This window comes from Agelaius tricolor, unplaced genomic scaffold, assembly GCF_023055355.1.
Source record: "Agelaius tricolor isolate 1412-34295 unplaced genomic scaffold, bAgeTri1.0.p SCAF_131, whole genome shotgun sequence".
NCBI lineage: Eukaryota > Metazoa > Chordata > Aves > Passeriformes > Icteridae > Agelaius > Agelaius tricolor.
In genome coordinates this window covers 109,918-125,210 of record NW_027269391.1, presented here as the reverse complement: position 1 = coordinate 125,210, position 15,293 = coordinate 109,918, and the positions used below count along the sequence as shown (strand labels likewise).

At 47.5% G+C, this 15,293-nt stretch overlaps 1 protein-coding gene across 1 annotated transcript in view; it reads right to left on the bottom strand.

The window, feature by feature from the left end:
• SUPT16H (SPT16 homolog, facilitates chromatin remodeling subunit) overlaps positions 1 to 15,293 on the bottom strand; it is a 50,870-nt gene that overhangs the window by 3,819 nt on the left and 31,758 nt on the right. The window contains 9 exon segments of the mRNA XM_071420253.1: positions 840 to 917; positions 2,353 to 2,479; positions 4,271 to 4,400; positions 6,429 to 6,598; positions 8,850 to 8,925; positions 10,490 to 10,536; positions 10,538 to 10,603; positions 12,645 to 12,770; positions 14,900 to 15,018. Coding sequence (XP_071276354.1) covers positions 840 to 917; positions 2,353 to 2,479; positions 4,271 to 4,400; positions 6,429 to 6,598; positions 8,850 to 8,925; positions 10,490 to 10,536; positions 10,538 to 10,603; positions 12,645 to 12,770; positions 14,900 to 15,018 — 939 coding nt within the window.

The window sequence follows — 15,293 nt, the reverse complement described above, 5'->3', positions numbered from 1 at the left end:
ATTTTGGGTTGAATTTGGGGGGTTTTTGGGTAGAATTTTAGGGGTGAATTCGGGGGGTTTTAGGGGTTAATTTTGGGGTTAATTTTGGGGTGAATTTGGGGGTTTTTGGGGTTTGGTATTTTTGAGGTGAATTCGGGGGTTTTGGGTGGAATTTTAGGGTGAATTTGGGGTTTTTGGGGTGAATTTTGGGGTGAATTCAGGGGTTTTTGGGGTTAATTTTGGGGTGAATTTTGGGGATTTTGGGGTGAATTTGGGGGTGAATTTTGGGGTGAATTCGGGGGTTTTTGGGGTGAATTTTGGGGTGAATTCAGGGGTTTTTTGGGGTGAATTTTGGGGTGAATTTTGGGGTTTTTGGGGTGAATTTTAGGGGCGAATCCGGGGGTTTTTGGGGTGAATTTTGGGGTGAATTTGGGGGTTTTTGGGGTGGAATTTTAGGGGTGAATTTGGGGGTTTTGGGTGGAATTTTAGGGGTGAATTTGGGGGTTTTGGGGTTTGGTATTTTTGAGGTGAATTCGGGGGTTTTTGGGTGGAATTTTAGGGGTGAATTTGGGGTTTTTTTGGGGCTAATTTGGGGTGAATTTTGGGGTGAATTCAGGGGTTTTTTGGGGTGAATTTTGGGGTGAATTCGGGGGTTTTTGGGTGGAATTTTAGGGGTGAATTCGGGGGTTTTAGGGGTGAATTTTGGGGTGAATTTGGGGGTGAATTTTGGGGTGTTTGGGGTGAATTTTAGGGGTGAATTTGGGGTTTTTTGGGTGGAATTTTAGGGTGAAATTTGGGGATTTTGGGGTTTTTTGGGGTGTGGTGATTTTGGGGCGAATTCAGGGGTTTTTGGGTCTGACCTTTGCGCGCCTCCTCCTCCAGCTCGTCCCAGTCCTTCCCGCTCTCCTCCTCCGAGCCCAGCGAGTCCTTGGAGTATTCTGGGGGAAAAACCCGGGAAAATGGGAAAAACGGGGAAAAACGGGGAAAAATGGGGAAAAACGGGGAAAAAAATGGGGAAAAAAAAGATTAAAAAATGGGTAAAAATAGGAAAAAATGGGGGAAACCAGGGAAAATGGGAAATGCAGAAAATACCAAAAAAACCAGAAAAATAAAAGAAAAAACAGGGAAGGGGAAAATGAGAAAAATGGGAAATGGGAAAAAAGGGAAAATGGAACCCAGAATGAGCCCAAACCTCTCAAAATCCCCATTTTAACTCAAAATCCCCGTTTTTCACTCAAAATTGCCATTTTTGACCCCAAATCCTCATTTTTGACCCCAAATCCCCATTTTAACCCAATATTCCCGTTTTTAATTCAAATTCCCCCACTTTTTGCCCATTTTTTCCACTTTTTTCCCCATATTCCCCCTCAAGCCTTGCCCAGGTGAACCAAAACCCCCAAAATCCCCATTTTTCACCCCAAAATCCCAATTTTTTCCCTTATTTTTCCACCATTTTTTGTCATTTTCCACCCCATTTTTCTCATTTTTTCACCCATTTTTTCTCATTTTTTCACTTAATTTTTCTCATTTTTTTCACCCCATTTTTTTCTCATTTTTTTCACCCAATTTTTCTCATTTTTCTCATTTTTTCACCCCATTTTTCTGAATTTTTCACCCCATTTTTCTCATTTTTTCACCCATTTTTTTTCTTTTTTTTCACCCCATTTTTCTCATTTTTCACCCCATTTTTCCACCTTTTTTTTTTTCATTTTACACCCCATTTTTTCACCTAATTTTTCTAATTTTTCACCATTTTTTCCCTGGTTTTTTACCCCATTTCCCTCCATTTTTTCCTGTTTTTCCCCCGTGTTTTTTTCCCCATTTTTCCCCCTGTTTTTTCCCCCATTTCCCCCCGTTTTTCCCCCATTTTCCCTGGGTTTTTTCCCCGTTTTTTTACCCCATTTTTCCCCATTTTTTTCCCCATTTTCCCCCCATTTTTCCCCCCTTTTTTCCCGTTTTTTTGCCATTTTTCCCCCATTTTTCCCTATTTTTTCCCCCATTTCCTCCATTTTTCCCCCATTTTTTCCCATTTTCCCCATTTTTTCCCTGTTTTTTTCCCCATTTTCCCCCCATTTTTCCCCCGTTTTTTTCCCCATTTTTCCCCCTTTTTTTTCCCCATTTTCCCCATTTTTTTCCCGTTTTTTTCCTGGTTTTTCCCCATTTTTTCCCTGTTTTTTTCCCCATTTTCCCCCCATTTTTCCCCCGTTTTTTTCCCCATTTTTTCCCCCTTTTTTTTCCCCATTTTCCCCATTTTTTTCCCGTTTTTTTCCTGGTTTTTCCCCATTTTTTTCCCGTTTTTTTCCTGGTTTTTCCCCATTTTTTTTCCCCGTTTTTTTCCCATTTCCCCCATTTTTTCCCCCATTTTTTCCCCACCTGACTCCTCGGCCTCGGACGAGTAATCTTCATCGCTGTCCTCCTCCTCCTCCTCATCCTCCTCCGAGGGGTTGAAGGTTTCGTCCTCCAGCTCCGACTCCGACTCCCCCGGCTCCGCCTCCGAGCCCTGCGCGGGCGCACCCAAAACCCCGGGGTTTCACCCCAAAATCCACTTGTACCCAAAAACCCATGTTTGTATCCCAAAAATCCCCATTGTACCCCAAAACCCCGGGTTTCACCCCAAAATCCACTTGTACCCAAAATCCCACGTTTGTATCCCAAAAATCCCCATTTGAACCCCAAAACCCCGGGTTTTACACCCAAAATTCACTTGTACCCAAAAAACCCCCATTTGAACCCCAAAACCCATGTTTGTACCCCAAAATCCCCATTGTACCCCAAAACCCCGGGTTTCACCCCAAAACCCACGTTTGTACCCAAAAATCCCCAGGTTTCACCCCAAAATCCACGTTTGTACCCCAAAACCCCGGGTTTTACACCCAAAATTCACTTGTACCCAAAAACCCATGTTTGTATCCCAAAAATCCCCATTTGAACCCAAAATCCCCGGGTTTTACACCCAAAACCCACTTGTATCCCAAAACCCCGGGTTTTACACCCAAAATTCACTTGTACCCAAAAAACCCCAATTTTCACCCCAAAACCCCGGGTTTTACACCCAAAACCCACTTGTACCCAAAAATCCACCTTTGTGTCCCAAAACCCCCGGGTTTCACCCCAAAATCCCCATTTGAACCCCAAAACCCCGGGTTTTAAACCCAAAATCCACTTGTACCCAAAAATCCCCGTTTGTATCCCAAAAATCCCCATTTGTATCTCAAAATCCCCGGGTTTCACCCCAAAATCCCCGGGTTTCACCCCAAAACCCACTTGTAACCAAAAACCCCCATTCGAACCCCAAAACCCCGGGTTTTACACCCAAAATCCACTTGTACCAAAAAAACCCCAATTTTCACCCCAAAATCCCCATTGTACCCCAAAACCCCCGGGTTTCAAACCAAAATCCCCTTTTGTACCCCAAAATCACCGATTTTCACCGCAAAATCCCTGTTTGTACCCCAAAATCCCCGGGTTTCACCCCAAAATCCCCATTTGTACCCCAAAATCCCCGGGTTTCACACCAAAATCCCCATTTGTATCCCAAAACCCCCGATTTTCACCCAAAAAATCCCCATTTCCAACCAAAAATCCCCATTTCCAACCAAAAAATCCCTATTTGTGCCCCAAAATCCCTGATTTTCACCCCAAAATCCCCATTTGTACCCCAAAATCCCCGTTTTAACCCCGTTTTCTCCATTTTTTCACCGATTTTCCCCATTTTTTCACCGATTTTCCCCGTTTTTTCACCGTTTTTCCCCGTTTTTTCCCTCCCCAGGTGTGCCCAGGTGTGCCCAGGTGTGCCCCCACCTCGCCCTCGGGCTCCAGGAAGCTCCACCCCCCCTGCTCGAAGAAGCCCTCGGGGTGTCCCCAAAATCCCCATTTTTACCCCCATTTTTACCCCGATTTTCCCCATTTTTTCACCGTTTTTCCCGATTTTTCCCCATTTTCCCCATCCAGGTGTGCCCAGGTGTGCCCAGGTGTGCCCAGGTGTGCCCACCTCGCCCTCGTTAAAATCCCCATTTTAACCCCATTTTTACCCCGTTTTTCCCCATTTTTTCACCGATTTTCCCCGTTTTTTCACCGTTTTTTCACCGGTTTTCCCCGTTTTTTCCCCATTTTCCCCATCCAGGTGTGCCCAGGTGTGCCCAGGTGTGCCCAGGTGAGCCCAAACCCCCATTTTAACCCCGATTTTCCCCATTTTTTCACCGATTTTCCCCGTTCTTTCACCGTTTTTCCCCATTTTTCCCCATTTTTTCCCTCCCCAGGTGTGCCCAGGTGTGCCCAGGTGTGCGCCCACCTCGCCCTCGGGCTCCAGGAAGCTCCACCCCCCCTGCTCGAAGAAGCCCTCGGGGTCGTCCACGATCGTTTTCATGATCTTGGTCCAGTTGAGCGACTGCACCCCCTCCGTGTACTTGAGGTCACACGAGCTGCAGGTGAGGGGGGACAGGTGAGACAGGGACAGGTGAGAGACAGGTGAGAGACACAGGTGAGAGGGACAGGTGAGAGACACAGGTGAGAGGGACAGGTGAGAGGCAGGTGAGAGGTGGGACAGGTGAGAGACAGGTGAGATACAGGGACAGGTGAGATACAGGTGAGAGATACAGGTGAGAGGTGAGATACAGGGACAGGTGAGAGACAGGTGAGATGGACAGGTGAGAGACAGGGGAGAGACAGGTGAGACAGGGGAGGGACAGGTGAGAGGGACAGGTGAGATACAGGTGAGAGAGACAGGTGAGAGGGACAGGTGGGACAGGTGAGAGATACAGGTGAGAGACAGGTGAGACAGGTGAGAGACACAGGTGGGACAGGTGAGAGACAGGTGAGACAGGGGAGGGACAGGTGAGACAGGGACAGGTGAGAGACACAGGTGAGACAGGGACAGGTGAGACAGGGGAGGGACAGGTGAGACAGGGGAGGGACAGGTGAGACAGGGACAGGTGAGGGACACGGGTGAGGGAGACAGGTGAGAGACAGGGACAGGTGAGAGATGGACAGGTCAGAGAGACAGGTGAGAGAGAGACAGGTGGGACAGGGACAGGTGAGAGATGGACAGGTGAGAGATGGGTGAGACACAGGTGAGACACAGGGACAGGTGAGGGACTCAGGTGAGATACAGGTGAGAGACAGGTGAGGGACAGGTGGGACAGGTGAGAGGGACAGGTGAGAGACAGGTGAGAGAGACAGGTGAGAGATACAGGGACAGGTGAGGGATGGACAGGTGAGACAGGTGAGAGACAGGTGAGATACAGGTGAGAGACACAAGTGAGACAGGGACAGGTGAGACAGGGACAGGTGAGGGACAGGTGAGACAGGGACAGGTGAGAAACACAGGTGAGAGACACAGGTGAGACAGGTGAGAGACAGAGGTGGGACAGGTGAGACAGGTGAGGGACAGGTGAGGGACAGGTGAGACAGGGGAGGGACAGGTGAGACAGGGACAGGTGAGAGATACAGGTGAGGGATGGACAGGTGAGAGATACAGGGACAGGTGAGACACGGACAGGTAAGGGACAGGGGAGATACAGGTGAGAGGTGGGACAGGTGAGAGGGACAGGTGAGGGACACGTGAGGGATGGGGACAGGTGGGACACAGGTGAGACACAGGGACAGGTGGGACACAGGGACAGGTGGGACAGGTGAGACAGGGACAGGGGAGGGATGGATGGGGACAGGTGAGACACAGGGGAGGGACGGACACAGGTGAGACAGGGACAGGTGAGATACAGGTAAAACACAGGTGGGACAGGTGAGGGACATTGGATACAGACAGGTGACACAGGTGAGGTGGGACAGGTGAGATATGGACAGGGGAGGGACAGACAAAAAACCTTAAAAAAAACCTCAAAAAGTCAGAAAAAAAAAAAATTGAAAAAAAATCTTTAAAAAATAATTTAAAAAAAATCAAATAAACCCTAAAAAATCAGAAAAAATGTTTAAAAAATAATTTAAAAAATTCAAATAAACCCTAAAAAAATCAGAAAAAATGTTTAAAAAATAATAAAAAAATTCAAATAAACCCTAAAAAAAAAAATTAAAAAAAAATCAAATAACCCCTAAAAAATCAGAAAAAAAATTTTAAAAAAATCTGAAAAATAAAAAAAATCCCCAAAAAATCCCCAAAAAATCCCAAAAATAAAAATAAAATCAAAAAAAAATCATAAAAAAATAAAAAAAATTTAAAAAAAATCCAAAAAATAAAAGTAAACCCGCAAAAAATAAAAAAAAAAATCCAAAAAAAATCCTAAAACAATCTAAAAAAATTTTAAAAAATCCCAAAAAATAAAAATAAAACCCCCCCAAAAAATAAAAAAAAAAATTAAAAAAAAAAAATCAAAAAAAAAAATCCTAAAAAAAAATTAAAAAAAAACCTAAAAAATTAAAAAAAAAATCCCCAAAAAATCCGAAAAAATCCTGCTAAAATCCCCGAAATGTGCGGGTTTCACCCCAAATCTCACTTGAGCCACTCCTTGATGGGGTCGAGCGAGGCCACGGGGATGGCGTTGATCATGGTGACCTTGCGCGCGTAGTCCTTGTAGACGATGACCAGGTCAAAGTTCTTCAGGTGGAACTGGACCCGCTCAAAGTGGATCAGCTCCACCTCGTCCAGGGTCACCACGAACGGGGGCTGTGAACACACCTGGGTTACACCTGAGATACACCTGGGTTACACCTGGAGTAACCTGGGATACACCTGGATACACCTGAGTGCACCTGGGGCCCTGGATCAGCTCCACCTCGTCCAGGGTCACCACAAAGGGGGGCTGCAAAACACACCTGGGTTACACCTGGGTTACACCTGAGATACACCTGGGTTACACCTGGGTACACCTGGAATAACCTGAGATACACCTGGGTTACACCTGAGTGCACCTGGGGCCCTGGATCAGCTCCACCTCGTCCAGGGTCACCACAAAGGGCGGCTGCAAAACACACCTGGGGTTACACCTGAGATACACCTGAGTGCACCTGGATACACCTGGAGCAACCTGGAGTAACCTGGGTTACACCTGAGATACACCTGGGTTACACCTGGGTGCACCTGGAATAACCTGAGTACACCTGGATACACCTGAGTGCACCTGGGGCCCTGGATCAGCTCCACCTCGTCCAGGGTCACCACGAACGGGGGCTGGAAAACACCTGGGGTTACCTGGATACACCTGGAGTAACCTGGGATACACCTGAGTGCACCTGGATACACCTGAGATACACCTGGGTACACCTGGAGTAACCTGAGATACACCTGGAGCAACCTGGAGTAACCTGAGATACACCTGAGATACACCTGGGTACACCTGAGTGCACCTGGATACACCTGGATACACCTGGATACACCTGAGATACACCTGGATACACCTGGAGTAACCTGAGATACACCTGGAGTAACCTGAGATACACCTGGGTACACCTGGGTACACCTGGGGCCCTGGATCAGCTCCACCTCGTCCAGGGTCACCACGAACGGGGGCTGTGAACACACCTGGGTTACACCTGGAGTAATCTGAGATACACCTGAGATACACCTGGGTACACCTGGGTGCACCTGGAGTAACCTGGGTACACCTGGGTGCACCTGGGTACACCTGGGTTACACCTGGTTTACACCTGAGGTCTCATCTGTCTGTCCCTGTCTCACCTGTATCACACCTGTCCGTCTGTCCCGCACTCACCCACTTGGTGCAGCTGACGAGGGGATCTGTATCACACCTGTCTGTCTGTCTGTCTGTCTGTCCCTGTATCACACCTGTCTGTCCCTGTCTGTGTCTGTCTGTCCGTCCCTATCACACCTGTCTGTATCACACCTGTCTCACACCTGTACCTGTCTGTGTCCGTCTGTCCATCCCACCCGCACTCACCCACTCGGTGCAGTTGACGAGGGGATCTCTGTGTACCTGTCTGTCTGTCTGTCTGTCTGTCCCTGTATCACACCTGTCCGTCTGTCCATCCCTCACTCACCCACTCGGTGCAGTTGACGAGGGATCTGTATCACACCTGTCTGTACCTGTCTGTCTGTCTGTCTGTACCTGTCCATCTGTCCGTCCCGCACTCACCCACTCGGTGCAGTTGACGAGGGGATCTGTCTGTCTGTCTGTATCACACCTGTCTGTCTGTCTGTCTGTCTGTCCCTATCTCACCTGTCTGTGTCCGTCTGTCCGTCCCGCACTCACCCACTTGGTGCAGCTGACGAGGGGATCTGTCTGTCTGTCTGTCTGTCCCTGTATCACACCTGTCTGTACCTGTCTGTCCCTGTCTGTGTCCGTCTGTCCGTCCCGCACTCACCCACTCGGTGCAGTTGACGAGGGGATCTGTATCACACCTGTCTGTACCTGTCCCTGTCTGTGTCCGTCTGTCCGTCCCTCACTCACCCACTCGGTGCAGTTGACGAGGGGATCTCTCTGTACCTGTCTGTCTGTCTGTATCACACCTGTCTGTCCCTGTCTGTGTCCGTCTGTCCGTCCCTCACTCACCCACTCGGTGCAGTTGACGAGGGGATCTGTCTGTACCTGTCTGTCTGTCTGTCTGTATCACACCTGTCTGTACCTGTCTGTGTCCGTCTGTCCGTCCCTCACTCACCCACTCGGTGCAGTTGATGAGGGGATCTCTCTGTACCTGTCTGTCTGTCTGTACCTGTATCACACCTGTCTGTCCCTGTCCGTCTGTCCGTCCCGCACTCACCCACTCGGTGCAGTTGACGAGGGGGATCTGTCTGTCCTATCTCACCTGTCTGTCCTGTACCTGTCCCTGTCTGTGTCCGTCTGTCCGTCCCGCACTCACCCACTCGGTGCAGTTGACGAGGGGATCTGTATCACACCTGTCTGTCCATCTGTCTGTATCACACCTGTCTGTACCTGTCCGTCTGTCCGTCCCTCACTCACCCACTCGGTGCAGTTGACGAGGGCGCTGCTGGTCGGCTGCAGGAGGCAGGTGCTGCGGTAGGGGGCGCCGTTGAACCTGCACGGACCCAAAACCAGCAGGAATGAACCCAAAATCAGCGACGAGACAAAGGCCCAAAGAATGGGCCCAAAATGGCACCAAAATCACCAGAAATGGCCCCAAAATCACCGGGAATGAACCCAAAACCAGCAACGAGACAAAGGGCCAAAGAATGAACCCAAAATGGCACCAAAATCACCGGAATGAACCCAAAATCAGCAATGAGCCAAAGGCCCAAAGAATGAATCCAAAATTCCCAAAAATGGCCCAAAAATCGCAGTTTTTCCCAATATTTTCCTCTGGTTTTTTCCCCCATTTTCCCCCCCACTTTTTCCCCATTTCCCCCCATATTTTTCCCCATTTTCCCCCATTTCCCCCCCATTATTTCTCATTTCCCCCCATTTTTTCCCATTTTCCCCCCAATTTTCCCCCCCATATTTTCCCCATTTCCCCCATATTTTTCCCCCATTTTCGCCCCCATTTTTCCCCATTTTCCCCCAATTTGCCCCCCATTTTTCTCCCCATTTTCCCCCCCTTTTTCCCCCATTTCCCCCCAATTTTTCCCCTCATTTCCCCCCATATTTTCCCTCATTTTCCCCCATATTTCCCCCCTATTTTTCCCCAATTTCCCCATTTTTCCCATTTTCCCCCCCTCCATTTCCCCCAATTTTCCCCCCCAATTTTCCCCCATTTTCCCCCATATTTCCTCCCAATTTTCCCCCCAAATTTTCCCCCATTTCCCCCCCATATTACCCCCCTATTTTTCCCCCCCATTTCCCCCCTATTTTTTCCCCCAATTTTCCCCTCATTTCCCCTCATTTTTCCCCCATTTTCCCCCCATTCCCTCCCCTATTTTCCCCGTTTTTCCCCATATTTTTCCCCTCATTTCCCCCCTTTTTTCCTCCCATTTTCCCCCAATTCCCCCCCCATTTTTCCCCGATTTTCCCCATTTTCCCCCCACATTTCGCCCCCATTTTCCCTCATATTTTCCCCCAATTTCCCCCATTTTCCCCCCATATTTTCCCCCCATTTTCCCCCCAATTTTCCCCATTTCCCCCCATTTTTCCCCCTATTTTTTCCCCCATATTTCCCCATTTTCCCCCATTTTTCCCCCCATTTTTCCCCCCAATTTTCCCCCCATTTTCCCCTCATTTCCCCCCCAATTTTCCCCCTTTTCCCCCCATATTTTTCCCATTTTCCCCCCCTATTTTCCCCAATTTTCCCCCTCATTTCCCCTCATTTTTCCCCCCATTTCCCCCCCATTTTTCCCCAATTTTCCCCATTTTCTCCCCCCATTTTTTCCCTTTTCCCCCCATTTTCCCCCCAATTTTCCCTTCATATTTCCCCCCCATTTTTCCCCATTTTCCCCCCCCATTTTTTTCCCCATTTTCCCCCCCATATTTTCCCCATTTCCCCCCCATTTTTTCCCCCATTTCCCCCCCATTTTTTCCCCATTTCCCCCCAATTTTTCCCCATTTCCCCCCATTTTTCCCCCATTATTTTCCCCATTTCCCCCCATTTTTTCCCCCATTTTTTCCCCCCCATTTTTTCCCGTTTTTGCCGTTTTTGTCCCCAGGCTCACCCCAGCTCCCGGAAGGGCACCTCGAACTCCAGCTCCTCCTTGGTCAGGCGCCTCCACCTTCTCGATGAAGTTCTTGAAGGCCGTTTTCAGCTTGTGCCGCATCTCCCGCTCCATCTGCGCCCAAAACCCCCGGAATTCACCCCAAAACTTCATCGGGGGAAAAACCCCAAAAACCCCACGGGAAACGGCCCAAAACCCCCGGAAATGGCCCCAAAACCAGCCCCGGGTCCATGCAGAACCTCAAAGATGTGAAAAAAAAAATTAAAAAATGTAAAAAAAAATTTTAAATGTGAAAAAAAAATTTAAAAAAATTGAAAAAAATGTAAGAATATGAGAAAAATTAAAAAAAAATGTGAAAAAAATTTTTAAAAGTGTGAAAAAAATTTTAAAAAATGTGAAAACAAAATTTAGAAATGTGAAAAAAAATTTAAATTTAAAAATGTGAAAAAAAAATTTAAAAATGTGAAAAAAAATTTTAAAAAATGTGAAAGAATTTTAAAAAATGTGAAAAAAAATCTAAATAAATGTGAAAAAATTTTTAAAAAGTGTGAAAAAAAATTTAAAAAATGTGGAAAAAAAAATTTTAAAAATATGGAAAAAAAAATCTAAAAAACGTGAAAAAAATTAAAAAAATGCGAAAAAACTTTAAAAATGAAAAAAAAGTTTTAAAAACGTGAAAAAAATTTTTAAAAACGTAGAAAAGAAAAGTGAAAAAAAATTTAAAAAATGTGCAAAAAAAAAAAAAAAAAATTGAAAAAAAAAATCTAAAAAATGTGAAAAAAAACCCTAAAAAAAGAAGTCAAAAATCCCCCTGGAACAACCCCAAAAACCGCAGGAACTGAACCCCAAATGACCCAAAATCCTGAGAATTGAACCCAAAATGCCCCAAAATCCCGGGAACTGAACCCCAAAATTCCGAGAATTGAACCCAAAATGCCCCAAAATGGCGGGAATCGCCCCCAAACTGCCCCAAAATCCCGGTATTTCCCCGAAATGCCCCAAAATCCCCGGATTTTCCCCGAAATGCCCCAAAATCCTGGGAATCGCCCCCAAACTGCCCCAAAATCCCAGGAATTTTCCCCAAACTGCCCCAAAACCGTGGAATTTTCCCCGAAATGCCCCAAAATCCCCGGATTTTCCCCCAAACTGCCCCAAAATCCCCGGATTTGCCCCCAACTGCCCCAAAATCCCGGGAATTGAACCCCAAAATCCCGGTATTTTTGCCCGAACTGCCCCAAAATCCCGGGATTTCCCCCAAATGCCCCAAAATCCCGGGATTTGCCCCCAAAATGCCCCAAAACTGCAGGAACTGAACCCCAAAATGCCCCAAAATCGCGGGAACTGAACCCCAAAATCCTGGGAATCGCCCCCAAAATGCCCCTAAAATCCAGGGAACTGAACCCCAAAATGCCCCAAAATCGCAGGAATTGAACCCCAAAATCTCAGGATTCGCCCCTGAAATGTCCCAAAATCCCAGGAACTGAACCCCAAAATCCCGAGAACTCAACCCCAAACTGCCCCAAAATCCCATAATTTGCCCCCAGAATCCCAGGAACTGTCCCCAAACTGCCCCAAAATCCCCGGATTTTCCCCCGAAATGCCCCAAAATCCCGGTATTTCCCCTGAAATGCCCCAAAATCCCGGGATTTTCCCCAAAATGCCCCAAAATCCCAGGAACTGAACCCCAAAACCGCAGGAATTGTCCCCGAAATGCCCCAAAATCCCAAGAATTGAACCCAAAATTGCGGGAATTGTCCCCAAAATCCCGGGAACTGAACCTCGAAATGCCCCAAAACTTCAGGAATCGCCCCCAAAATGCCCCCCAAAATCCCGAGAATTGAACCCCAAAATCCTGAGAATCGTCCCCAAAATGCCCCAAAACCGCAGGAACTAAACCCCAAAATCCTGCGAATCGCCCCCAAAATCCCGAGAATTGAACCCAAAATGCCCCAAAATCGCAGGATTCGTCCCCAAAATGCCCCAAAATCCCAGGAACCGAACCCCAAAATCTCAGGAATCACCCCCAAAATGCCCCAAAACCCCGTGATTTTCCCCCAAACTGCCCCAAAATCCTGTTATTTCCCCCAAATGCCCCAAAACCCCGTGATTTTCCCCCCAAATGCCCCAAAATCCCCGGATTTCCCCCCAAAGGCACCTGCTCGGCGTAGAGGTCGTCGCGGTCGTGCATGTGCTGGTGCTTGCCCAGGTCCGTGGTGATCTCGCCCACCTCGGTGTAGAACTGCACGTCCGTGTGCCGCTTCTTGCCGAACATGATGGCGTTCTGGGGCGAAAAACCGCGATTTTGGGAAAAAACCCCAAAAATCCCCGAATTCCGGCACGAAACCGCCCGGTTCGGGCAGCAATTCCTGGGGTTGGAGCCCAAAATTGGGGGATTTGAACCCAAAATTTCAGGGTTGGACACCAAGTTAACAAAATTGAGGTATTTTGGGAAAAAACCCCCAAAATTTGGGGAAAAAACCCCCAAAATTTGGGGAAAAAACACGAAAATTTGGGGAAAAAAACCCCAAATTCCAGCTCGGAATCGCCCGGCTCGGGCAGAGAAAACCGGGGATGGACCCAAAAATTTGAGGATTTCAGCCCAAAATTTCGGGGTTGGACCACAAATTAAAATTGGGGTCAAAACTGGAGGATTTTGGGCAAAAAAATCCCAAAATTTGGGGAAAAAACCCCCGAAATTTGGGGGAAAAAACCCCAAATTCCGGCTCGGAATCGCCCGGTTTGGGCAGCGAAAACCGGGGATGGACCCGAAATTGGGGGATTTGAACCCAGAATTTCAGGGTTGGACACCAAGTTGACAAAATTGGGGTCAAAATTGGGGGATTTTGGGGAAAAAAGCCCAAAATTTGGGGAAAAAAACCTCAAAATTCTGGCTTGAAATCGCCCGGTTTGGGCAGCAAACCCTGGGGTTGGAGCCCAAAATTCGAGGATTTCAACCCAAAATTTCAGGGTTTCACCCCAAGTTAACAAAACTGGGGTCAAAATCAGGGGATTTTGGGGAAAAAAACCCAAATTTGGGGAAAAAAAACCCAAAATTTGGGCGATAAAAAAATCCCCAAATTCCAGCTCCAAACTGCCCAGTTCGGGCAGCGAATCCCAGGGATGGACCCGAAACTGGAGGATTTCAACCCAGAATTTCAGGGTTTCACTCCAAGTTAACAAAATTGGGCTCAAAATTGGGGGATTTTGGGGAAAAAAAGCCCGAAATTTGGGGGAAAAAATCCCAAAATTTGGGGGGAAAACCCCAAAATTCTGGGTTGAAATCGCCCGGTTTGGGCAGCGAACCCCGGGGTTGGAGCCAAAATTGGGGGATTTGAACCCAAAATTTCAGAGTTTTACCAAAAACTGGCAATACCTTACCTAAACTGGGGAATTTGCCCCAAAATCCCAGGATTTCAACCCAAACCCAAAAATTTTCCAAAAACCTGAGGCTCTCCAACCAAAACTGAGGAATTTGCCCAAAATCCCACAATTTTAACCCAAAATCTCAGAGTTTTACCAAAAACTGACAATACCTTACCTAAACTGGGGAGTTTGCCCCAAAATCCCAGGATTTCAACCCAAAATCCCAGAATTTTCCAAAAAAACTGTGGGTGTTCAACCCGAACTGGGGAATTTGCCGAAAATCCCAGGATTTTAACCCAAAATTGCAAAATTTTACCAAATACTAACAGTGTCCAACCCAAACTGAGGAATTTGCCCAAAATCCCACGATTTCCACCCAAAATCTCGGAATTTTCCAAAAACCTGAAGGTCTCCAACCAAAACCGAGGAATTTGCCCAAAACCCCAGGATTTCAACACAAAATCCCAGAATTTTCCAAAAAAACTGTGGGTGTTCAACACGAACTGGGGAGTTTGCCCAAAACCCCAGGATTTTAACCCAAAATCTCGGAATTTCCCAAAAACCTGAGCCTCTCCCACCAAAACCAAGGAATTTGCCCAAAACCCCAGGATTTCCACCCAAAATCCCAGAATTTTCCAGAAAAACATGAATGTCCAACCCGAACTGAGGAATTTGCCCAAAACCCCTGGATTTCCACCCAAAATCTCAGTTTTACCAAAAACTGGCAATACCTTACCTAAACTGAGGAATTTGCCCAAAACCCCACGATTTTAACCCAAAACCCCAAAATTTCCCAAAAACCTGAGCCTCTCCAACCCAAACCGAGGAATTTGCCCAAAACCCCCGGATTTCCACCCAAAACCCCCCTCACTCCCACCCCAAACCCCCACACCCGACCCAACCCAGGACAACCCCGAAATTGGGGAGTTTTGCCCCGGAACTTTGGGGTTTTTCTGCCCAAAACCGCGGGGGTTTTTTGCCCAAAATCGCCGTTTTTTTCCCCAAATTGCCGTTTTTGCCCAAAATCGCGTTTTTTTGCCCCAGAACCTTGAGGTGGAAGTGCAGCACGATGATCATCTCGCCGTCGCAGGGCTGGAACACGGCGTGCTTGATGTTGTTGTACAGGATGTCCACCTTGTCCCCCCGCACCGACGTGAAGCGGAACCCTGGGGACCCAAAAACGCCCAAATTCAGCCCAAAATTCGTGAGGGCTCGAAAACGGCAAAAACGGCCCCGAAATCCGCCCCGAAACCCACGGAATTCGCCCCAGAATTCACGGGAACTAAAAGTTCAGGGGAATGGCCCCAAAATCCACCCCAAAATCCCCAAAAACCACCCCAAAATCTGCAGATTTCAGCCCAAAATTCATGGGAACCCAAATTCCCGGGGAATTGCCCCAAAATCTACAGAAACCACCCCAAAATCTGCAGAATTCACCCCA